The sequence below is a fragment of the Anguilla rostrata genome, chromosome 10 (assembly GCF_018555375.3).
Source record: "Anguilla rostrata isolate EN2019 chromosome 10, ASM1855537v3, whole genome shotgun sequence".
NCBI classification, from domain to species: Eukaryota; Metazoa; Chordata; class Actinopteri; order Anguilliformes; family Anguillidae; genus Anguilla; species Anguilla rostrata.
In genome coordinates, this window is record NC_057942.1 from 10,688,746 (window position 1) to 10,714,553 (window position 25,808).

The 25,808-nt window shown below is 41.8% G+C and overlaps 1 protein-coding gene across 3 annotated transcripts in view; it reads left to right on the forward strand.

The window, feature by feature from the left end:
- The first annotated feature begins 1,631 nt into the window (after positions 1–1,631).
- adgrd1 (adhesion G protein-coupled receptor D1) overlaps positions 1,632–25,808 on the forward strand; it is a 53,242-nt gene continuing 29,065 nt past the window's right edge. Inside the window, exons 1-14 of one of the 3 annotated variants that reach the window (XM_064354021.1) lie at positions 1,632–2,321; positions 2,431–2,467; positions 3,298–3,414; positions 4,328–4,426; positions 5,131–5,253; positions 6,744–6,920; positions 8,783–9,040; positions 11,647–11,714; positions 12,692–12,841; positions 13,017–13,076; positions 13,466–13,589; positions 14,084–14,191; positions 16,492–16,567; positions 18,148–18,289. In XM_064354021.1, the coding sequence (XP_064210091.1) occupies positions 2,268–2,321; positions 2,431–2,467; positions 3,298–3,414; positions 4,328–4,426; positions 5,131–5,253; positions 6,744–6,920; positions 8,783–9,040; positions 11,647–11,714; positions 12,692–12,841; positions 13,017–13,076; positions 13,466–13,589; positions 14,084–14,191; positions 16,492–16,567; positions 18,148–18,289 (1,593 nt within the window). In that variant the 5' untranslated portion in view covers positions 1,632–2,267. The remainder of the gene's footprint in view (positions 2,322–2,430; positions 2,468–3,297; positions 3,415–4,327; positions 4,427–5,130; positions 5,254–6,743; positions 6,921–8,782; positions 9,041–11,646; positions 11,715–12,691; positions 12,842–13,016; positions 13,077–13,465; positions 13,590–14,083; positions 14,192–16,491; positions 16,568–18,147; positions 18,290–25,808) is intronic. The other 2 variants (XM_064354022.1, XM_064354023.1) reach the window with 2 other exon arrangements.

The following is a 25,808-nucleotide window of genomic DNA, read 5'->3' on the forward strand; positions in this document are numbered from 1 at the left end:
TAGTTGGTTTATAAATGGCAAGGAAAATTATCACATCATACCCCACCCACACTGGAATATCTATTCTAAGAGTACATTAGTTTGAGCATTTTAAGTGTTTTCTGTAATCTCCGTTTAATGAGCGTAGTGACGTTTTTGTAGTTTGGGAAATAACTGGATTTAGAATAATTAAGAAATGGAGTTTGGGGATTTTTAAAGTTCTTAAAGTTCTCCGACTGGAAAATATATGCGTTTCTGATTACACACATCCTTTCAATTGCCTGTCATTTACATGAAAAAATAATTTGTGCCTATCTGAGATGGTTCCTTTATTATGCAACCCAAAATGAAAATTTGTGTTTTTCTAAATTTCCACTGAAACCGACTTTAAATGTTACTTTCTGTTTATCTACCCCTTACATTTCCATGGGCATATACGTTAAATATAGCCTTTAATATATACAGCACAAGATGGCGCTGTTAGCCTTCTTTTGCGTTAATCCTGAACGTATACCTCAATACCGTAAAAGGCGTGTCTTATTTCTGGGGTTTAAGGTAAATGAGCTTGTGTGAATGTCTGATTTACAACTCACAATTTTTGTATGTGATGAAGGGTATTATCGTAATCATATACACTTAAGAAAAATAGGCCTACTTAACATGAACCAAATCAGAATATCTAGGTGTATAAATGCGTTGTATTTAAAAAAATAATCTGGGTGAACGGTCATGCATATAAAAACGTCTGCGAAATGCCGTAATTCGATTTGGCCTATGGAAAACCCCGCAAATGCAGAAATGTATTAGTCATCCTAGACTTAGATCTCTGCCGTATTTAATATATAATTTATAATTAAGGTAGGCCTACGTCAACAGCTGTCATTATGGCCAAAAATTGCCATTATGGCTATCTTGACAGTTCCAGGTCGGAATGCCCTTGTGTCCTGTGGAGTGGGGTTGCTTCATGAACGCGGTGGGTGACAATTGGGCTTTCCAAATTATGGTGGGAATTGGACATACACTGGCCGGCATTTGGCGCCAATTTACAGTTACTTATTAGAAATAGCATTGAAGTTATTTTGAAGTTTACTGAAGACCATGGCTATGATACACGCCGAATTATTCACCGTTTGAGTCATTTAGGCTTTAATTTTGTATGGTGGCATATAGCCTATAGATATAAGCCTAGAATTGGTATGGTTTATGGAGATGACAATTTTGTTAGGATGTGTCCATTTATTTATGTATTTGATAGATCCATGTGTAAATGTTTTAATTTATTTTTTATTACTTTTAGTTCGCCTAATTTAATAAAACTAGCCTATATCTCTGCGTGGAGTGAACATCTTATCACACTCCGTGAAAAGGGTATGGAGGCAAGGAGACGTGCACCGTTCATAAAAATAAAAGTTTTCATCCACCATAGACTATGTCTGCACAAACGTTAACAGATTTCACCCATTTGCTTTATATGGCAGGCTAGCCTAATACGATCTAGTTTGTAGTCTGTAAACTTTCTTTAATCTTTCTTTAATTTTGAAATGTGTGGATTATTTCTGAAATCCGCATGTTGTCAAATGTTTCTGTTTGATTTGCGCTTTAAACAACGTTTATCCCTTCCAATGAGGAACTCGTCGGACTACATGTTTTTTTCGGAGCATTAGCCGTCGTTACTTCTGCCAAGAAGCCTAGCCTATTGTTATAATTTTTGGAAGCCGATGGATGAGGCGCACACATTTGTGGTGGAATCGCCTTTCTAGTTCCCGCTTTAGGTATTCCCCATCCCTCAAAGCAAATGACACCACAATTTGAATTCCCACACCTAATCCGACAGCGCTCAGGACCCGGCTGAGTGAGTTATTTTACCAAAGACCTGTTGAGTGCGCAGTGAGCAACAAGCGCAGGGAATCAAGAGACTTGCTGCCAATTTCTAGACTGGATCCAGAATTCGCTTTCCGGGCGGTGGATTACAAGTTTGGGGAAACAACCTAACAAAGGATCTCAGAGTTTGCTGCAAAAGATAATGTGATAGTTTGAAGATTTTGCTTGACAGCGTTTTTATACTGTTGAGTTTGCGAATAGACTAACATTTTTGACGCAGGCGGCAACTTTTTGGTGGTTCTAAATTCTAAATAGCCTAGTGATTCGGGAATTTGCTAGCCTAGGCTATTGCTTTTTCCAACACCTGCGGATTATTCTTGAGGTGCAAAAAATGCTCAATCGTTTTTGGATGTATTGTGGACAAAGGAATTAATTCAAGAAAAGTTATCATAACCGTTTCGCAAGCTATGGAGCAATTTTGCAGAGTGCTGTCGCTAACCACATTTGTAACTTTAATCCAGGTAATATTACAATTTTTAGTAATAAAAGTATGATTGACAAAAACAATTCGGCGTTGACTTGGTTAAATGGGTTCGATGTTCAAATCAGGTAATGTCTTTTTCTGTTTAGGTCAATGGTAAAGCTGTTATCCCGTCTGAGCATCCAGGTAACGTAATGCTTCCTTCCTTACCGTTTGACTGACTTTTATATTCATGGTTACTTATAATTGTAGCCTATTTTATTTTTCTATATACTTTTATTTTATCGATCATTTTATTGGAGTTACAGAGCCAACAGGTGTCATTAAAGGCACTAGATCAAACACAGACAGTTTAAGCTGACCTATATCTTTTTCCTGATAGGTTCACTGTAATGAAGTTGCTTCAAATAATCCAGTACAAATATAAAAAATAAACTCTTTAATTTGTTATCTTAGATTTATGGGCTAATGTTGATTTACAACATGCAATCCAGAATGGTAGCCTTATGCAATGCCGCGTAGGGTTCAGCCTGAATAATATTTTGCTGGTTATTTTCTCATATTGGACCGAGTTAAGTGGGTTCTAGGCCTAGCGAAATAGTAAGAACTATTCACTGCTAAATTCTGAAATCCCAATTTAGGAAGCCTATGAATTACACTGTGAATGACGATTTTAAATTAACGTTCACAATCCTGATTTAAAGAATAGGCTATAGGAGAATGTAGGCTATTCCCTTATTTTTATTTTCGACATCTATCCACCCTGGTTAAGTAATATCAGTGAAATCTCTGATATACTCATGACATTTTCGTGAATGTCCAATGGTGGTCGCTACCGTTCATTTAATTACAGTGGTGTAATAGACTACGGAAGAAATTAACCATTCTGATATTGATTTCTTTTCTCGAGTTCCCGAAGTCCTAGCGAAATGCTAAGTGAAGTACAGTCCTCTGCATGGATTTTTTTTGTTTTTGTTTTTGTTTTTTTGTTTTTTACTAACCAGCTCTGTCCACAGGCCTCCAGTTGCTGGCCACGGCCTCGCACTACTGGCCTCTGGATGCTGTGGATGGGATTCACGGACTTTGGGACCAGATTGGAAACAGAACAGGTTATGTTAATGGAAGTAATATAAGTATGTGCACAGGTGTATGCTTCAGAATATAACTCACTGTCTTCTTGCTGTCTGCCTGTCCATCAGTTCTCACCTCACTCCCACAGTTGCCATTCAATTTCTCTTTTCCAATGCACATATGCAGTGTTCAAAATTGAATGAGCCAATAGTTGCACGAAATGACTGTTAGAAGATGACTGAAACTAGAAACATGTATGCAATTTGAATACTGTTCTACTTTTATGGGGCTGGTGTACATCACAGAGCTGGCAATAGAAATGCTCTTAGCTTTCAATAAGTCAGATTGCAACAGAGTCAGATTTTTCCATGTGTGGTTTATATTAACAGAGATCAAGGTATTATTGAATAAAGAACCTTCTGGGGAATTTATGGGCACCACTTATCATAACATCCCTGTTGAAATAGCATTGTCCTTTTGGTGCTCTGCTTTATTCCTACCTCTTACATTTAATATTGTGTGAGTGAATGTTTGCTCCATTTACTTAGGCAGCAAATAACATCACTCTGTAATGCTGTCTCATATTCAGATATTGTCATATTACAGTAGCAGTGTGAGTAGGTTAGACATTAACTGTATGGCACAATTTTTATTAAGCCAAGGAGATAACATGCATCCCCTATAAAGAAATTTGCTTGTATGACAAGACATTTCTACTTGGTGAAATATTTTGAAGTGATATTGTCCCCTTCAATATAATTTCCCTTCACAGAAGGGCAAAATTTTGTTGAGCACTGTGTATGGGTTACGCCCTTTTGGTTTCCCTTTGCTTTCAGTCTCTCATGCCTGGTTGTTCTCCACGGTCTGTGTGTCTTTTGTCTCCCATTACTGCGTCACCAGCGTTGCGTTTGTGTTCATGTGAATCACCTGTTTCACCCTGTTTGTCTGTCTGTTTGTTTTTCATGTCCCGTCCAGCTCTCAGAATCCACAACCACACTGTGCTCCCTTCCTCCCATAACACTTCTTCTGTGTATACCAATGATTCTGCCTACACTAACATTTCTGCAACTGTAGGTGAGGATCATCCCTGTTCCTTGAAAATTGCAGTACAGGTCCACAGTGATATCATTATGCCCTGTCTTGTGTCAAAACATACACGTCTGTCTTCCGTGGTGTATTTTCAAACCCCTGCCACCCCCTGCTCGGCAGCCAGGATTGTTTTCCCTGTCGTCCCGGCCCAGCCCGTCAACACTAACGTGTCACCATAGCTGTGCGCTGCCACCCAAAGACGTTGAATTTCTCTCCCCCTGAGTTACTCTGCCCCTTTTTAAGTGCGGAGTTCCATGCCAGGGAACTAACCAAGATCACAGCTCTAATGATGCAGTGGCCAACACTGAGATTTGAAAATATGCCTGGAGTACAGTAATAATTTGACTCTTAATACCAGCAAAATTCTGTTGGGTCAAGATTTGTTCACATGAGTTGAGGAGGAAAAATAGGTTAACCACCGAGCCACTGATCAGTCAATGCAGAGCTGAACTATTGCTCTGAAGGCTAGCTTTCATTGCAGCACAATGACTCATAGTGTGTACAGAGAGGTGAACTATGCATCCTAGTGTCATTCGTGGTTTTAGTTTATTTTGTTATCTACTTTTCTTATTGAATCATCCTTTTTATTGACGCGTGGATGTGGTTACCTTTTTATTGGTAAAATTGCTTGATAAGAAACTAAATAAAAATGTTCAGACCAAATAAATGTGTTTCATCCCCACCTTTAGACATCGTAGAAGGAATGGTTAACAAGGGGATTTATCTGAATGGAGATAACGGGGCCACCTTTTTGCACTTTGGGAACTACAAGAATTCATGCATCAGTGACCCAACCCTGTGTGGCTCTGAAGGTAAGTCCTGTCTGGACATCGCCCCTGCCTCTCTCGCTTCCGACAGGAATGTCTTGGGGCGATGAGAAAATGTATATAAATTTGTTACTGAATTGAACCTAATGCACGGGTGACAAATTAAAGGAAAAAGCAACATAAAGTGTCTTAGTAAGGTTTTGGGCCACCACGAGCTGCAAGAACAGCTTCAATGCGCCTTGACATAGATTCTACAAGTCTCTGGAACTCTACTGGAAGGATGGAACACCATTCCTCCAAAAGATATTCCCTCATTTGTTGTTTAGATGATGGTGGTGGAGAGCGCTGTCTAGCACGTTGGTCCAAAATCTCCCATATGTGTTCAATTGGGTTGAGATCTGGTGACTGTGAAGGCCATAACATATGATTCAAATAATTTTCATACTCATCAAACCATTCAGTGACCCCTCATGCCCTGTGGATGGGGGTATTCTCATCCTGGAAGACATCACTTCCATCAGGATAGAAATGTTTCATCATAGGTTAAAGGTGATTACTCAGAAAAAATTACGTACTAATTTGCAGTGACCACTGTAGGGGTCAAGCATTCAAGCCTGTACCATTATCTTGGTGTACGCCATACATGCTCTCGCCCACTTGTCGAGAATATAGTGAAGGATGACTCATAGTGAAGGATGACTACATCACTTTTTTACGTATCTCTGTACACCAGTGAATATGTTTTTTTGCACCACTGAAGTCTCAAATGTGCATTCATCTTTGTAATGAGGGGTTTATGCACTGCAACCCTACTATGATATTCTTCTCTATGTAGTTGTCGACGGATTGTTCTTGCTGACACAGTCTGACCATGTCTTGCATTGACATTCTCAGTCACCTCAGGAAGAGTTGCTCTTCTGTTTTTCCTTACATATCGCATTGATGCACAAGCATCACTGTCATCGAATGTGCACTTTCGGCCACAGTTTCTGACCCTATTTACTGATGCTTTCCCCATAGATCTAAATGCATATGTCACTTTAGTCACTGTTCCTACTGAAACACTAGCCAGTTGAGCAGTCTTAGCGACTGAAGCTCCTGCCATCCATGCTGTAATAATGAACCCTCTTTCAAAGTCACTTAGATATTTTCCTCTCGCCATCTTGATCCAAAATTGAGGTTAACTGGGCCTGCTCAGCATTTATATTCATGCCACAGTACGCTACAACGTTAATTGCTTAATTGTATCATGCAGTACATCTATATGGAAGCATCTGCATCTGTTATAATTTCTCCCCTCATTTATTCAGGTTGTTCCTTTAATGTGTCACTGGTCCGTATATATATATACATATATACATATAGAGAGAGAGATAGGAGGAGATGTAAATGTATGTACTTATATTTGTGTATGTATGTATATATATATAATATATGTATGCATGTATGTATGATATAAATACATATATGTGTGTGTGTGTGTGTGTGTGTGTGTGTGTGTGTGTGTGTAATTCTCTTCTCTTACTCCAATGCAGGAATCACATTTTCCTTTTTTTGGAAGAACCAGGAGGCAGGGTCCCGCTTTGCCATTTCTTCAGGGGGGAAAGTCATTTCCAATGGGTTCTCTGTCTACACAAATGCTCATGGGGGATATGTGGAGTTTTACACAAGGGGAGACTCTAAGAGATGGACAGCAAAAATCGAGATTCCAGGTACCCCTTTCTAGGGCTTTAAAATACTTGTAGCCTTTGCCAAATCTAGAATGTGTTTTGCATCAGCTCTGGTCTCTTGGAGCATGGGCTTAAATAATTTTAACAGTCTGCTTTGTCAGTTGTTTATTTAGGTTAAGTTTGACTCACTGACTGTTAACACGTTTCATACACACAGATGTGCAACATGGAAACATAGAGCGATAGTTAATTATTTTCCAATATAAATATAATATGCAAGAAAAAAAACTTGTACAAACAACTAATATTATAAGTAACCACAGAGCTTCACTAAAAATATTGAAAATATGTTAAACGTTGTTATGCGTCTGGTTAAAATCACAAAAACAAGACCTCGCAGAAAGAGAATGCACAGAGCTTGAAATTTGTGTCAGATCCCTCATAACAAGTCCATATTTCTAACTGAAGCCACTGAGGCACATGAATATGTCATAAACATGGGCTTTATTGCTTATCTTATGTAAAGGGCACTGAGTGAGACATTTATTGCAGTGCCATTTAGCTGTCTATTCACAATTTATTGATTGCATGATTGTAATATAAGTCTTTGGTTATCTTCTGATGCCGCATGCTTTGTCTGCCATCCTGACGACAGAATTCTTCCGCGATTCCTCCATTATCGGGCATTGTATATCGCCAAGTTGAGCTATATGTTTTATGTTTAGTCACTCTACTGTATCTTGTGGTGTATGAAATTAACTTTATAAACCTATTATTATTGTTTGTGTAATTATTATTATTGCTGTTGTAAAAAGGTTGCAGAGAGAAGTCAAATTGAATTATCAAACGTAAGCTGGTTTCGAAATCAATTATTTTTAAGTGGAAAAGTGTTTTTTTTTTTTTTAAAGTAAACAAAGTAACACTGAGCTGACATACAAAACCGCAATTTCCTGTACACCCCCATCTTCAACTTCAAGGGCTGGTCTGGAAGCTGTAACTAATAAATCAATATTTGCATTGACTTTGGTTTATAAACAGTTGATAAAAGACAAACCTTCAGGCTGTTGTGTTCTGGTATTTCACCTGATTGCGTAGAATGCTTAAAACTGCTGGAGAGTATAGGAGCAGAGAATGACGTATTTCATTTGCCCTTTCCTCACTAAACTAATCCAAATACTGTACTATGAGACATTGTTTTTCAGCAGTCTGGCCTTACATAACTTACAAACAGACGACACGTGTGTACGTTTACATGAGTTCGGCTTCGAGTTGTGAGCGGCGGTGGTGGGACATATGGTTTGTGTTTGGGTGGGGCCGGCCCAGACGGCCTGTGTGTGACTATGTTTTGAGCTCCGGGAGGGGGAAGTGGGGGACAGAACATGCTGGGGCAGGAAGTGGCTGCAGGGAATATTGGGTCCCTGCTGATGTCAGTGCCCAGACGCTGGACGTCACCTGGGAGTCTTTCACTGCCCTGCAAAATAGCCAGGAACATATGTTAGTCCGCTATTGGAAGGTGGAGGGAGCCTGGATAGGTGAATAAGGAGAATGGGCTAAAGGGGATATGGAAAAGGGGAAATAGAAGGTCAATGAAAGATCTGACTGTTTTAAAGAGCTTCTAAAAATAAGTAAGTTGTGTTCAGAGGGGAAAATAAAAAGACCCAGAACAACAGTGGTGTTCGATGGACTTCCATCTTGAGTTTCCTCAGTCAGTTCTTCTCAGTACTCAACCCCTTTTTAAACTGAGCAGCTGTCCTCAAAATTCAGTTTAACTCACAACATTCAGATCCCACTCTGCATGCAGTGAATTGAAGCAAATCACCACCCAGACTGTACAGCTATACTCTACTCATAACATGTAGCATATCAGACAAACTGACTCATGTGGGCTGTGCTGTGTGTCATAGGGCCTTACTGGACACACGTCCTATTCACCTGGACCCAGAAGGATGGCCTGAACGTCTACGTCAATGGTACCTTCAGCATCAGTGACCCGGAGGGGAACGTGTCCCAAAACTACGGGGACCCTCATCAAAACCTAGTCATCGGGACCGACAACAAGGAGTTCTACAAGTACTACGCAACCGGAACCTTTGACGAATTTGTCATCTGGGAGCGGGCCCTTTCTCCTGAAGAAATCATGCTGTACTACAAGGCCGTGACAGGTAGGGGGGCTTTTGGATGTTTTGGAAAAAAAAACTTTATTTCTGCTGTTCTGTTTTGTGATATTTTTGGAATGCTGTTGATTTCCTTAGAAGTTATGTGCACGTCATATGGATGCGTTTGAATTTTGTAATTTCCTCTTGGAGCTCAGCCACATTCCATGCATGTGTATCACTGATAACAAAAGACGGGTGAAATGGACAAACATTTGCACAAAATTTTAACATGTTTTCATGGCGGCAATGTAAGCAATGAAGAGGATTAGCTGGACAGGTGTAACTGAAATTCAATTCTAAGAATCCTTCTGTTCTTCTTCTTGTGGAATCAATGGGGCCCTAACAAGTTGTTTTAAATGATAGAAAATATTTAACCCTTCTATTACTTTGTGTTTGTTTTTTGATGAGGTATGCTGGTAAACAGGATTGAGATGTGCACAGAAAGATGTTTTGTAATAAATAAAGGACGTGTTTTCCATACCTGTTCTTGTCAGGGTCTGGTTCCGCTTGCAGGAGGATTTTCTAAGCATTGCTAACAGGGAGATTTTCTAAGCTCCGCCAGGAAACCAGGTTGTATTATAAAATAGCGGATGTGTTACTCAGTGAAAAAAGACATTTCATGTGGGGGATTTATTTGCCCTGTGAAATAAGAAAGTTTAGCCTTTGAATATTATTTCCATGCTTAAATGCAATCAGGGAAACTCGTAATTGACTCCAGAGATGCCCAAAGATGAGAGGGTTTCAGTCGGACTGGATGAGAGCCTCTAATCGCACACCAGTGACCCCTGCTGGCTGATTGGCCACTCACATTTCACCTGTTGAGCTGTACATGGAGTTTCTTCCTCAGACTCCTGTCTGCGTAAAAACAACTTCTGGATAGAAAAAAAGAAAATGGCAGCAACATCACATGCTTCAGTGGAGAGAACATGCCTTTTTTTGGGTCTCTCAAATTGACAGCAGAGGTTGCGATAAGCCGTGTAGTGTGAGCATGATTCGGAATTCCAAATTGGGAGGAAAAGTGGGGAAAAAGCATTAAAAAAGGAGATGAGGGGAACCTCACAATCAGTACATCCATCAAATTTGGCTCTGGTAGTTTTGAAAACCGCATTTAAATCCTCCTCCTTTTCATGGTTCCACATGGATTACATGTAGGTGCACAGGAGGTAAAAGTGTCCACTTTTCTCCATCAGTTCACTTGCAGGAGATTACCGAGGATTTAAGAAAATTCTCTTTCTAACAGCTTATGGCATTAATGAGTTTGCGATGAGAGGTTGAATGATGGCTGGTGGACCCTGTATCCTGGCACTGTGGAAACAAACACTCCAAAACACAGCGGTCTACCGTAGGGCCCCGGTCTGTTGAATCTATCAACGGAGGTATTCAGGTTGAGCACCGAATGCAAGACTGAGAGGCCTGCCATAACACTTAACCCTTGTCAGTTAAATGCTCTCTCAGGAGTGGGCCAAAAAGAAGCATATTTCTCTTGCGCTAAGGGTGGTTTCAAGTAAAGACATAGATTTTAAATACAGTACATTTTGATAGACGTTTTTGAGGTTCTCTATGGATACATTTTTAGAGGGTTCAAGGAAGAGATTAGATACCAAAAGTGTGATCTGTGGGGAGAAAATTTTTTAATCTGACAATATTTTTGTCAACAAATGTAAGCCTTTGGAAATGACCTCCTGCTATTTTAAGCTTGTCCGCTAAGGGCTTGTATAATGTTACAACAGTTACACGTCTGCGTTATTACAATACCAGAGCATTGAAGCTGGACGACAGGTTAATAAATGATCTAAATATAGGACGGGACAGTTTTTTCTTGGTCTAATAAGGTCATGTGGATATTTGCGCTTTTGGGAAACAGGACTCTGTAAGGACAGGATTGTGAATTCAGTTTCACTGGGGAATAGTTTATTTTTTAGGATCTTTCAAATCCCGGGTGAGTGCTATGAAACATTTTTTCGCTGGCCTTTGGGAATGGTCAACATCTTTCCAGACAATAACATCCAAAACAATTTGTGTTGGGATAATACTCCTTGAAAGGGTTGTTCAATTACAAATTACTTAACACAGTTTACCCTCCCCATCAGTAAATTGAATACTAGGGCAAATGGTCAATTTCAGATGTAAATTCTGTGTTTGATTTATTATAAAATATGAAAGAAGGAAACGCCAGAATAAATAAAGGAAAATTTCAGCCACATATTGTTCCTGTGTCATCCACCTCTTTTTCTTGATGGAACTTCATGGATTTGGAATGCGCTATTCTGTTGTAGACTGGCGACCTGCCCAGGGTGTATTCCTGCCTCTCGCTCAATGCATGCTGGGATAGGCTCCAGCTCCCCCTGCAACCCTAATCAGGAATAAGAGGGTATATATAATGGATGGATGGATGGATGGGTGGATGGAATGCACTATTTGTTTTTCTCTTTGGCCCAGGTGCTGTCCTCTGAAATGCTGTCAGATAAGCTGCCACTGAGAAAATGTCTATAAATTAAGTGCTGCTGTATGTATTTCCTCACTCAGAATTGGTGGAACTCGGTGGATTTCAATTAAGTTAAATCCGGACCGTATTTTCTTAATTAGTTTCAAATTTGTTCTTCCCCCTCAAGGTGAATCTTGGGTTGCTCCGACAACGGCATCTGTTCCTACTTCCACCACTACTTTGGTGGATACTCCTGTAAGTAATAATCCAAATGGTTGTGGCCTGATGTTGAATGCTGTAGATTTATAGACTATATTGTCCCCTGATGGTAATCCGTCTTAGTCTGTTAAATTGCAGTGGGCACAGTTATTTATGACATATCGCAATGCACCGAAGTGTTTTTTTAAGGGATTGCGCAAGGAGAAAACATTGTAAAAACTAAGATAAGAGTAGATAATTTTAACGCACACTTATAAAAAGACAAACTGGAGGACTTCACCTGTCTCCATGGGCTTGTGTTCCCCTGAACACACACTCTGTTGCATTAATTACGCTCGTAAGGAATTTATCTGATCTCATGTAGGGACCTTGTGCTCTCCTCAAAATAAAATACTGGTTTGAAGTGAGGTTGCCTGCTCAAATGATCAGCTGCAGACTCCCAGGCTGATTAAGTGAGCTACGGGTGGCAATCAGGGAGGAGGAGGGCCTTCAGACCCCCCGGTTAGATCTCAGTAAATACAAACATTTGTTTTTATGTAACCGTTGTTTTGCTAAAGAGTCTTCGCTGAGGAAATGGAAAAAAATGGGTGTGTTCAGTGCACAGTGGGGCCCCCGTGCTGTTTATTAAACAGCTGCTATGGATCTGACTTTGAAAGAGAAAAGAGCCCACAGCTCAGCAGCGGGGAATGCCTCTTCTAGGTTATGGTTACATTTCTCCTCAGAACTCCTTGCTTCTGTTTTTTGTCCAGTCGTATTACTGCTGCACCTCAGTGGAAATGCTGCATTATTGGAACTCGAATCTCAGAGCTGTGTGAACCTATCTGTGAATAATTTCGATAGCCTTACGAAATTGATGCTAATTCGCATCGATACCTTATGGAGGAATAATAGTTGCTGTTAAATCAAACGCAGACTTCAAGCTTGGAGCTGTGACAGCACGCTGCACTCTGCTAATAGATAAGTGAGGCAGGTTTGAACCTGGTGTGATGCGGTGTCTTGTGTCCCTGCTGAAGGTGCCACCTACGGAAGCCTCTCTCCCTGTGGTCACCGATCTGCCGGAGGAACTCCAGATTTATGAGTACCCCGTCTCCATGCCAGGGACTGTGTCCATCAGCCTTCCTAAAAAGAACATTGGCCAGGACACTGCCAACAACCTCACCCTGGTAATGTGCACATGCATGTGTACACAGTTTATTCACACTCACAAGGCTCTTAAAGCGCATACACACACACACACACACACACATACATATACACACATACACATACACACGCACATACTCACACACACAGGCTGGTTATATTGTACCATGCTGTCTTTCACTGTTTTGGTTCCAGGCCTTTTTGAAGAGCGTGGAAGAGGTCCTCTCCGCGCCGGGGTGGCCTGAAGAGGAGGAGGTAAGGCCGAGAAGACTAGATGAGTGAGATGTGCTTGGCATATGAGCTGCCTTACAAGATGATGGCTCGACACAAACAGATTTATGAAGACTGGAATGCCTGGCGAGCGAGAGACACTTTTGAAAAGAGGCTGTGGTTTCAGCGTGATTAACACAATGAAGTTCAGTTGTTTTTACATGCGCAAACTCTGAACCAGATGTTGGAGCCCTTGAGTACATTCCAGCCAAACAACACAGGAAAATCTCTAGCAGAAATTCACTAGAGGGTACTCCCAAGTACAACAAACTCCCATAGCTATCTCTTCTGTGTGCTTATGAATATTCCAATATACGTACCTGTGCCTTTCAGTCTTACTAAGAAAATTTGGTATGCCTTCTGTGTTTTTGCAGCAGTCGATCCCTATGGTTAGCGGCTTGATCGAGACTGTGGACAGAGTCATGATCCACATGGTGTCCAACCTGGAGTCCAGTTCCCAATCAGTTATTTCTATTGGTGGGAAATCTTCCGTGGCAGGTCAGCAGACTCTAAACTTTAAACATGCATGCATTTTGAATGGTTTGCTGGCATTTCGAACTGTACGAACTTCCATAAGAGGCTCAGAGCACGAGAAACATTAATGATGTACATTCTTTAAGCAAATGATAAAGCTGGTTAAACTATCTGGATTTTTACTGGAAAACCAAAGGCTTAAAAGGGTTTTGCCTGTTTAGGGGAAAGATGAACAATTAAGAACCATTAACAGGAACATGTACCCATGGGTATGTGCAGGCAGAGGGTTATTTTGTCCCAAGTTTCCTTATTTGTAAACAACCATATTTTTTCCTGATTGGGATTGTCCCTACTTTGATGTTCCCATTAATCACAGATAACCAATCTTACATGCCTAGATAGAACATTACATTCTCTTCTGTACGTAATTTCACTGTGCCCCTGCTCTCCCCCACAACAGTGAATTTCTATCATAAATTGTACTCTGCTAACTCCACCCCTTCCATTTTCTTGTGCAGATTACTCGCTGATGAAGATACCGCAGAACTACAATCTGCCACTCTACCGCTTCCCCACGCAGGGCAAGAACTACATCTCTGTCCCTGGGGAGGCCTTCACCCAACAGGGTGAGTGCTGACTTCCTGTTTCAAAAATTCATTTTTCTCCACCCACTGCTCTGAATCCAAGTTTATCTGCCTCCAGTGTGGTTGAATTGAACCATGTCCCCCAGCACTGGAGCTACAGTACAGAAATACGTACTTTACCTTTTAATGGTTTCTCAACATGGAGGTGCCAAATTTTCACAGTCCACATGAGAGGAGGAACTCTCTGTGAAGAACATGATCAGCACTGCGAACTGTTGGTTGTATTCACTTTCCTGTGGTGCTTTCTTCATCAAACAGCCACCACAGTATAAATCAGGAAATACATGTTTCACACAGCTGTCTGGGTATACTGCCAAGCTCAGGCCACTAGTCAAGCTACACAAATTTGGTGGTCAGTGACCAAATACTGTGGAAACAGCAACATAAAGAAAATAAAGCTTTTTTTTAAGGACAAAGACCCTTGTGGTTACCTTTTCTGAAAGCATGTAATTGGGCAGTTGTTTATGTAAAAATAAGCGCACTCTAACATGGAGGCAGGCCCTGGAATGTGTGTGTCTCTGGCACCTCAGCTTCACGGCTGTTGGCGAAGTCCTGTTCATTATTTCAGAAGCCAATAACAGCACATGGAACCACACAATCCCCCATCATGCTTTAAAGCAGTTCTGAGGCTCATTTACTTTCTGGAACTTAAGACTGAAACAACAATTACATTTAAAATGACAATTTTTAAACTTTTTTTTTTTTTTGTTTACAGCCAGATATACCAATCACCAGCAGAAAGTAAAACAAATAAGTCATCTGCTACATCAAATCTATCTCATTTCAGTATTATAAATAACATAATTTATAGTACTTCCTATTTCTTTTTGAATTTCTCCATGTGCTTTTTTATAAAAAGCACACTTAACATGTATTTGTATCACATAATTACTGTGACATATTCACACATTTTTTTTTCTTTTTTTCCTGGATTTCAGAAATTGCATTTTTGCCTTTTCTCTGTGGTGTCTGCACTCCAAACACAGCACTGGTCATAGTAAAGACCACACCCAGAGACAAACCCACTGTTCAATACGGGCAAATGGAAATAGCTTTGGGGAAATGGATCCCTTTTCTAAAAAAGTCCCACTTTGATGAGAGGGGGAAAAGAAAAGAAAGCAGGAGAAAGTAAGGAGAAAGCAGAGATAAAGAGAAAGAAAGAAAGAAAAAAATGAGAGCTGATTTCAGGTACTTAACAGTCTCATTCGACAGGAATGCTCTTTTCATAAGACGGACTCATTTATTAACTTTTTTTGGAGGCCCTACTTGTTAAAGTTTGTTTTAATGCAGAGGGTCAGTAATTACAGATCACATTAAAATTGTTTGTTGGAGTTTGTGCAGAAGTTGGATTCCCTTGGCTCCACCTGGCCTCCAAACCGCTCCTTGTTACTCTAACATTTGAATGAACAATTTTAATGATCCATTAAAACACAATTATCAGAAATGGAATATAAACATGGCTGCTGGTGAAATGTGTCCAATATTTAAGATGTAAGCCTGAACACATGGCGTGCTTTATTAAAAGCACCCCGTGGAGGTTTTATAACGCAATTAAGCACACACAAAGCTGCGAGGTTATTGTTTTTCTTGTGTCAAGGTAATTCCAAGCTTTTAAAAGACACGGAGAGATTGGAGGTGGGGATGCATTGAAGCTGAACACAAGGGGGACGTTTTGGCCAAAATTTTCTTAAAATATTTTTTGCACTTTCTTCCAGTGCTGTAGTCGCCTGGGACCACATTCCATTTCTGACCAATTCATTATTATGAAAAACACTGATTGATTTATGCTGTAAATTGCATTTTCATGTAGTAATAATAATAATTAGTCATTTATGATTTTCATATTATTGTCATCGTTATTCATAATTTCTCTTTTAGGAGAGTATTGCCATAGTCTTGTGTATTGCAAAATCTGAGGGTGCGTGCTGTCTTGAAGTGACCACCCTGCTGTGTTAGGTTTGACTGTTTGACTTGGACTGCTGAGGCTGTGTGACTTGCATAATCTCCCATCACACACGTGGCCCTCGGACAACCCCTCCCTTGCACCTGGGTGCGAGCAAACAGCACTCCCATTAGTCTCTCAGTGCCAATGCTAAGCAGCGTAGGAGCGCTAATGAATTTCCTGTCCTCGGGAGCATTTTATCAGTACACCAACAAAAAAAAAGAAAAAAAAAAGAAGTTAGCCACAGGTCTCTGAGCGCTCCGTGTTTCTCACCCATTCCTTCATGACTCACGTCTTTCTCTCTTTTCCCTCTCTCTGCCTCTTTCTCTCTCACCCATAGCTCAAACCACCATTGTAGGCCTGTTCTACCACACCATGCACAACTACTACAAAGAAATCAGCCCGCTGAAAACCAAGTAAGTGTCGTCACACCTGCAGCTATGTTCAGTCAGATCTTGCCCTGTCAGGTTACTAATGATGATTAAGGTGTTTTAATTCACTCAACATAACAAATAATTAAGAGTTGGGTTGTCATCTGTGGTTCCGTAAGTGGCACCAAACTGGGACATGTGGTGTCTTGTGTGTTCTTCAGTTGTGTGCATCAGGCCTTACATACAAAGACCATTTCAAAAAAAAAAAAAAATCAGCCCTGGCAATAAATGGTCGCTTAAACTTTGTCCACATTAGCTGCATCCCAGGTCTGGCTTCCTCTTCAGTTTTCCTGAAGCTGTCTGCGGGCAATTCCTGCTGGAATGACTTCCTGTACGTCTGGATAAGAGTTACTGGGTCCTCTCGTGCCCCCTGCTTCGTTGGTACAGAGTGTGCCCGGGGCCTGGTGGTTTTATCAGTCTTCGACTACCTTTCATCTCTCTGCTCACCCTCCTCTGTGAGACTGAGCTTCCCCATTATCTCGCTCCCTCTGTGTTAGATGGACTGGATAATTTTTGTATCTGGCAACCATCGGTTAAATTGTCCCCATTACCGTGGGGCTGGTGGTGGCTGAATCGACCACTCTCCCCTCCCCAGCCATATGTAAAGTGTTTTGAAACCCCTCGGGTCAGAGACGCTATGCGAGCGCAAGCCATTAAATTTCCTTTATCGCTGCCAAGCCTTGTACATTCCGAGAGGCACCGTTAAGAACAGGGTGAATGAACACCTTCCCTACGGTCTAACTCAGAGACTGTTGTTTACGGTGGTCTCAGTGGGAACTAACCATGGTTTTACCATAGAATGTTTTTGGTTCTCCTATCAGATAAAAATAAATAAATAAATAATCACACTGGTAAGTCATTTTGTCACACCTTTTCCTCAACACTCAGCAGTGTTATCATTGTGCTACAGGACAATCATGATGACAGCCATGTTGGCTGTGTCACGGTCACAAAGATGCCTTATTGTACACTGTGTGATAATTTAAGATCACGCCAGAAAAAAACTATAATATTGATAGTGTAGCCTTTCGCTCTAGATATGTGATCATCTATTTTGATATGCTAACATCTGCACTCTGTAATGCCCATGTTTAGCATGTTTGCTGTGAAGGGGCTTTTAATGTAAAGGTGTGAGGTGTGAGTCTGGGTAAGCAAATTCTTCTTGGCTTAAACATATCATTGGGCCCATTTGTGTTGTCTTTCGGACATGACCTCTGGAGTATGACTACTGGACGAGTCACTCATTGCACCTTCACAGTACGACAGTGTTTGATGAAGGATGACTCCCAATAACAGTGGGAGGTGTACGGGGGCTGAAGACTCAGGGGCTCCCTGTGCTCTGATGTTAGGGTGAGGTTTTAACAGCCTGGCGCCAGTTACCCGCTGACCCAGAATGAAGGTGGGGATGCATTCTTCGCAGTCAGAATGATGAATGAATTGACTGAGGTATCAAAGTCCCACTCCCCTGCTACGGCACAGATTGTAACGGTGCTCAATGCAGAAGCGCGCAGAGCCTGCTTTGCCATGGGCTTTCGGCTGACTCTCCGCCCTTATCGTCCCCACAGGATCAACGAGGCGGCCGATTTTAAAGATCACAAGATCCAGGTGGCCAGTTTCCTCATCTCTCTGAAGGTGGAGCCCTCCCCCGCCCTGTCCGTTAACCTGTCGGGGGCCCCTCTGATAAAAATCGTCCTCACGCATCTCCTGGTAAGCTGTGCCCATTGGGTGAATGTGGGGCTTCTGAGTGTGGAGGTGTTACCCCCCCCACCCCCCAGCCCCCCCTTCCCCTGGTGAAGCTGTTTTGGCTGAGTGTTTGAGGTCATCATTTCTTAATACTTCTCCCTTTCTTCTGCCATTTGCTTTTTTCTCTCTCAGAGTCAAAAGGGTAACATTATTTTGGGGACAAAAGCCTTGTGTACTTTTTCAGTCAGCACTCTCCATGATAGAGTGGAGTGGAAACCATCAGTATTTTAGCTCATTTTTTTCCTTAAACAGCTTTTTTCCAAAAAAAAAGCGAAAATTATTCCCCTTTGAACTCAAGCCGTTTGGTTCTTTTTTTGAAAAGAGTGTTTTTTAGTTCACCGACAGAAGTTTTGTTTTGTTAGATTTGTAGTTGCCAGTTTTCCATGGGAAATGCATGTGAAACCTGGAACGGAAAGCATTCATGAGCCAATAGTATATGCACCACATGGTTATCCTCCATACATGAGTCCTTACTTGCCGCACAGCGAGCACCAATTGGGGGAGACGTAAATTCTTGACTGGCTTAGAAATGATTCAGTCGAATGATTCCATTTTTTCAACAATTAATATAAGGCAATCTGTAGTGTATAAATAACAAGGATGATCTAACCAGACACACAGCTACATTTCTACCAGAAAAGTCTTGTGTTTTGCATTGGACACTAACAGTGCATGGCAGATTCTGTCAGATTGGCTCGCTGAAAATGTGCTTCTCCTGACATGAGTGCCTCCAGACATTAGATATTCATTCGCCGTTGAAATGACTGGCCGTCAAACCACTTTTCTTCCCCAGTTAAGACGTTCCTCGCTGTTTAAATGAAAACCATGCCGACTGCCTGAAACCATGGCAATAGGTTTTGCTTTCCTCGTTTTTTACCCTGCAAGAGAAAATGTTTACTTTGCAATTATCTGGCCTGATTCCTGTTAGATGATTACAGTGTTTGTTTTACCAGACACCCCTTGCCTCTCTTTGAGGGAGCGCCAGTGTGTATCGCCCTCATTAGGGGGGTTGGGGAAGGGTTCCAGCTCCGGGCCGTTGGGGTTAATAGGACCAGGTCACTACAAACAACTCCCACCATGATGAAAGGCGTCATATTCGGAAAGGAACAAGGAGAACCCTCCAGAGTGATTGTCCGGTGTCTGTCACTGCTAAAAAATCCGATGATGTAACTTTCTGTTCTTTTTCTTGCTTTTTTTTTTAAATAAGCCACACGTAGAGCTTCAGAGTATGTTATGCTCATAAAACAGATTGATTTACAATTGGCATAACATCTCACTGCACTGACCTGAATATTTTACGTGAGGGGGATGAAGTATTCTGGCAGCGACTCTAGCATTTTATTTATTTATTAAATAAATAGTGAAGATATCATATGAGACTTGTTGAAAACTACTTGTGAGCATGCATACATATTTTGTTGTGACTGAAAGAAAGTCGGGGGTGGGGGGAGATGTGAAAAATATGTTGTCATTGAGTTTTAAGGCAGTGGAAGATTAGCCAAGTGTGCCTATTTTCAGAATTCCCTGTACTCGGGGTACATACCACCCTTCGAACGATGAGAAAGGGAAAGCTGCTCTCCCAGTGTGGGATAGACCTTTCTAGTCATTGTGCGCTCCCCTCTGTTCCGTCTGTCCAAATTATGGACATTTAGTCCTGTGCCCTAGCCTGCTGCTGAGAGGAAAGTGATTAATTTTGACCCCTTCTGCAGTCCTGGTGGCTGTGAGCTTGAAAGGACAAATCTCAGCACTTCATTAAAGCAGAGGAGGGCTATTGTATTGCCGGCACACCTCGGGTAGCCATCCCATGCTTCTCAACCTTTTTCACCTCGCCATGGTTACCGGAGCCTCTCACAATTAATAACGCAGAAGGACAACGCACCGTCAATCTTGCGCAGTCTTACCTTTCCAGTCTCAAAACATCTCAAAGGGGTACTTCTGATCTTATGTCAGCTAAGCAAATCAGCAATGTCAAGTTGACACCTGTCAAAGAATGAGTTTTTAAGTTCTGCAACAGAATTTTTGCTTTTGCTCATTTATATATTTCTTGGCCGTATTTGTAATTCATTTGGGCGCTGTTCCAAGTTTCTGACCTGGCCACCCAGTTCTTAGTCATTAGCTTGACATCCATTTACCACTGTGCACAGTTTAATTTATGGCAGCCCCATGTATGGCTGGACAGACCTTTAGCTGATTTATACATTCGGTCAGCTGTCACATCTCTTATCAGAGCGAGCTTGGAGCATCATTGGAGTTTCTTTGACACTTAGATCTTGAGCAAATGTTGATCCGACTTGCAGGCAGTGATGGGGTGCATTAGGTGCAATCAGGAGTAACCCCAGCCCCAATCTGAAGGGAGGCGTTATCAGGTCCGTTCAAGTTCTGGGAGCGTTCCCACGGCATTCTCCTGTGGTGCTGATTTAGCCTTGGCTACAAATGTGATTTATTACTCAGTGATGAGCGTGTGTGTGTGTGTGTGTGTGTGTGAGTGGATTGGAGGGGTAGATAGGGTCTGTAGTTAAGTAATGTGTATATCGAAGCCTTATAGAGGAGGCGTTAGGTGAGGAAATGGAAAAAATGATTTCACAGGGAATGTCGGCGTTGCTTATTGTCACAAACGGACAGATTCAAAAAAAGATTTTGACAGGCAGGGACTTTTATGGCTTTATAAAACAGCAACTGAGGTGCATGTAGGAACACAGATGAGCCGTCTCTTGGAGAAGTGGAGATGGCCTTAGTGATGCTTTCTCTTCCGTTGGATTCTTCACAGTGTGGGACAGGGACAAATCCAAGTGGATTATTTTTGGGTTTCAGCTTCCCCTCCCAAAACAAACAAACAAACAAACAAACAAACAAAAAAAGTCAGAGATGTATGTTTTCTTAAGGAAAACTGTAAATGTAATCATACGTACCCACCCCGGTGAACTTCCCACCAGCAACAGCAATCCTGTGCCTGTTCTTGCCTCGTGTCAAGATCTTAAAAAAATATTGTGACAAAACATGTTTTCCTTAGTAAAAAAGATTGCTGTGTGGACTAAGATACGTGTGCCCATTCAGAAATAAATTAAGAGTACCATGTTGTATCCTCCTACTCTTACCATTGTGATGGATTAATTTTTTGTAAGAAAAATCTCCATTTCTCACCAAAGGTCACTGGATTTATGTCATGACATCATTAATTGCAGTTAGCTGACCTCATTGTCTGCATGTCTGTCTCTCTTTTTGCTGCCCCAGCGATGGAAAAGTATAGCTGTAGTAGGGGCGGGCATGGTATTTTCATGCTCTCATTTGTGTATTGGAGTCAGTACGCAAACAACAGAGACTGTGGCATATGGAAAGTGAATGGCACAGATGCAGAAGAAAAACATCCACATCTCTGAGCTGGTCTTGAAAAGTTTCTAGATTTTTATCTTCCTAATTGACAATTATGGTAACAAATGTGCTGAGTTGGCAACAGAACTTTTCTGTTTCTTTCTTCTTCTTCATTTCTCGGGTACAACTTCTCTTTCCTCTTGGGGTCTTCCAAATCGGAAGCTGACTTTTGCAAATAAGATTTTTGGACTCTTTGGAATCTTTTACTGTAAATAATGACATCTAGTTGTCATAAATTACTAGTTCTGGCTGGTCCAGGGTTGTGGGGTTGATCCTTAGATTTTTAAATTGACTGTTTTATCTCTTCACATCTTCACATAGGGACAGTGACACAGAGAAATGTGCTTATTGACTTAGTGTGGCTAACCTTAATTTTCCACTTTTGGTGGATTTGGCGACATCCGTGGTGACTGGTGTTCCATTTGAAACAAAGCTATAACGAGAAGCACATTGAGTTCTTATTTTTCTTAGATAATCTAGCAGGAGCATATTTTGGGGGGAGAAGACTGCCTAGAGAAAACCAACAATGTCGTCTGACATAGTAATATTGAGCAACATATCAAACCTAATTTTAAAGACGTTTTTCCGATTTTAGGTCCTTGCTCTTTCGCATTCGGCATGCAAGTTCCTGTGCATGCGTCATCACATTTGAATAATTGGACCTGACACCACCACTGGAAAATAGCATATACAGGAGCAATTTACAAATGCAGACACATTGAATTGATATTGTTACAAAAATTCCACCGTGATGAAGTATGAAATGTTATTTTTTAATATGAAAAAATTACAGATAGACAAGTTAAAGATTTAATCAAAAGCTAAAAATATTTTTAAGCAGGTAGTTTGTACTAATTTTAGATTAATGGTTTAGGTAAGAATTGTAAATGCCCTCTTTTTTCTTGAACAAGCAAGCCAAAGTTTGTATCAGTCATCATTTTATCACAATAATAACTAGCCTTTATTGCCAAGGGCTTTTTATAACTCCCAGAACACACCCAAAGTCTGTGGGCAAGACTCTCTCTGTGGCGACTGAGCTGATCAATTGCAGATGGAGGCCTGGCTTTCTTGCACATGCTGTTGCACAGAGAACCTCCCCTCTCACTCACTCACTCATTCACTCACTCACTGCCCCTTTCCCCTTTTCTCTTATCTCAAGCTGAATCTCTTCCTTCCCTGCTCACCTGGGGTTGCATTCCTCTTTCCTGTCAGTGAGCAGCATGAATATCACTCTTTTGTGGCATTTTTCCGCAAGCGCTGGTTTGTTGGAACCATTTGCCATCGGTGTACTAAACCTGTGCCTTCCACAAAAAGGGCAAATATGAGATTTTTACAGGCTACAATTGCAGCTCCCTTGTTATTTTTGGGAGCCTAACCCATATCTTAAAAATAGCATGGAATATGCTGAGGTTTCTTTTATGACCTTAAACAAAACCAGCAGAAGAGCAATACAAAAATGTGCAAATTTCCTGAGGACAAAGATTCCATTAGCCATATGCATGTGTGCTAATGTGCTCTAGCTCGTGACTGAGAAGTCGATCCCCAGTTCAGCTGTGGAGAGGCAGATGTGGTCAGTAACATTTTGCACAGTGCCTAACACTGCCAGGAATGTATTGCTCTGTAAATTAAGTTGTGTGGCCACAAAAAAGAGAAATCTTTTTTTTTCTTGAAACAGTTTTCAATAGTTCCTGAAACTCCCAAAAAATGCAATTTCCTGTCCCTGGGTATTTTGTATTTTAGTCTAAGTGCAATAGCTTGTTTTGTTCACAATGAAAGATCATTTCCTGTTTGGACAGCAGTGTTAATAGAATATCTCTATTATGTAGATTTCTCCATGGAACACCTCTGCTATTTTTGGAATAAAATAGTTCCAGATCTCCCGACATCCGAGGAGAAATTCTAAACTTAAACCTTGAGGCGTGCGATTTCGCCTCATTTTCCTTTGCACCGTCCACATGTCTTTCGACACGACTCAAATGTTTTCTCAGCTTACCTACTAGGTTTCGCTCGAGTCGCAGCTGCGAGGCCTACATTTCCCAGGACACCATGACCTCATCCCGGGCCTGCAAGTTCCGTCCAGGCCCGCCCCTCGCGCCTCATCGCGGATTGAGCCGACCTCCCGCTTCTGGGAGTCTCGCCGCGTTTCGCTTTACGTTCGGTCGGTTCAGCCGCCAGTAACCTCTCTCCGAGGACCCGTCAGAACCGTTAACGAGCACGGGGGCGAGGGAGAAGTGCCGAAAACGCCTCACCGGTGATGATAACCTGACTTGTTTCTTTGGTCTGAGACCGCCGCTCGGGCTTGTGTTACAATACGCCCCTGCGTTTATGTCCCAGACACCGAACAATAAAACATTTCCTTTTATAGCTCACTCTAACTCTGTAAAATGTCTCTATGGAGACATGCAAGAGCTTTCACTTTGCCAGGGTTGTATAATGTAGCCGTATGCAATGGCCCTTTTCTCTAGTTTTCTTGCAGACAGTGAAAATTGACTCGATAAAACTTCTTTTTTTGTTTACTTGAGCGTATGAGTGTGGTCTGTCTCAATAGATGACAATATTCAGAACGTGAAATTGCTTTAATTGCAGGTTTCTCGAGCCTCAGTGCTCGCTCACAATGCATCGTGCCGTGAATGCGATGACTAGAGCGAGGTTTCACCGAAGGGAGGACAGCATCTTTCTCCCACAATTATCCGGGAGAAAAATGAATGCTCACGAAATTACACCCTGTGGCTTCGCGTCTTTATAATTAGAGGACGCAGCGCGCAGCACGCAGAGACAACTAGAGGAAGCAGATTGGCGGCTTGTTTATTTTTACATTTATCTCCGTTTCATCATATTTGGGAGACGGATCCAACGGCCCTTCAAATTTAGACCAGCTGCGCACTTTATTTAGACGCCGGGGCTCTGAAAATATGTTTGACCTCAGTGTGGTCGCCCACTGTTCTCCAAGGTGACCGCAGTGCTGGTGCTGCCTGTTCAGGCTGTGGGCCCATGTGGGTGCAGTGGATGTCTGGAAGGAGCAAAATTTCAGTCAGCCCCTGTCACCTCTCTCTCTCTGTCTCTATCTCTCTTCCTACTTCCTGTTCTTCTTGATATCCCCACTACCCCCCACAGTGTCCCCCCTGCAGAAGACCAGAAATGGGAGTGACAGCTCATTTCAAGCCAAAAGTCATTTTAAGCCAAAAACTTGAGCACACATCAGCTGCGATGGAGAGAGTAAAACTTAATTACCCGGTTAAGCTAGGCTAGCGGATGATTACATGGCCGAATACTTCGCGGTTACTGTGTTTCCCACTGTGTTAGGACTCATTTGAGAGACTTCTACAACAGAGGACAATTTATACAATTAGGTTTTCCTTAATTTTATTATTTGTCTTCCCCTTCCCCCCCAATTGGCCTAGATGTAATTGTAGTCCCGTCCTGATACCTCGGCATCATCAGTTTTGGAGGACCTACTCCACACAGCAGTCATGCAGGTATCCCCCCATGCAGTCCCCCTGCAGAACTGCTCAGTTCTGTCCCGGGGGACTGTGCAGTGTGGATCGCCAGCAGGCCTTAGGGATCCAATGGAGCCCAGTCGAGGGGAGCCGCCGTTTGGTGAATAGGCGGAATACCCCACCAACTCAAAACCTTCGCCCCCCTCCCCAGACAGTAATGGACTGTTATTCCTTTTTCTGCTGGGCCATGCTCAGGAAACGAGATGCATGATTGCGCTGGAATGTGTTGACCTGCAGAATCTGAGCGCATATAGGCTCCCTCCCTGCAATCAAAACTTGGGACCGAAAATAGGCTGCAAAAATCTGATGTCTTTGACACAAAAAAGGCCCATACTGGGACTTCACTGAATCCACGGTAGGCGATGTGAAAGTGGCTTCGACTGTGCAAACAGGCAGCAAATTGCTGTTGAACTCACGTACATATAGTATGATGGCGTGTGTGCATGCGTGTGTATGTGTATGTGTGTGTGTGTGTGTATGGATGATAGGTGGATTTTGTGCCCCATAACATTGCACCACCGTGTTTACTGTTCTTTTCATGTAGAGATCTGGCAAAGCACAACTCTGCTGTAGATGATAGGAGTGGACGTACAGTATCAGCACCGGAGTCGGCCGGC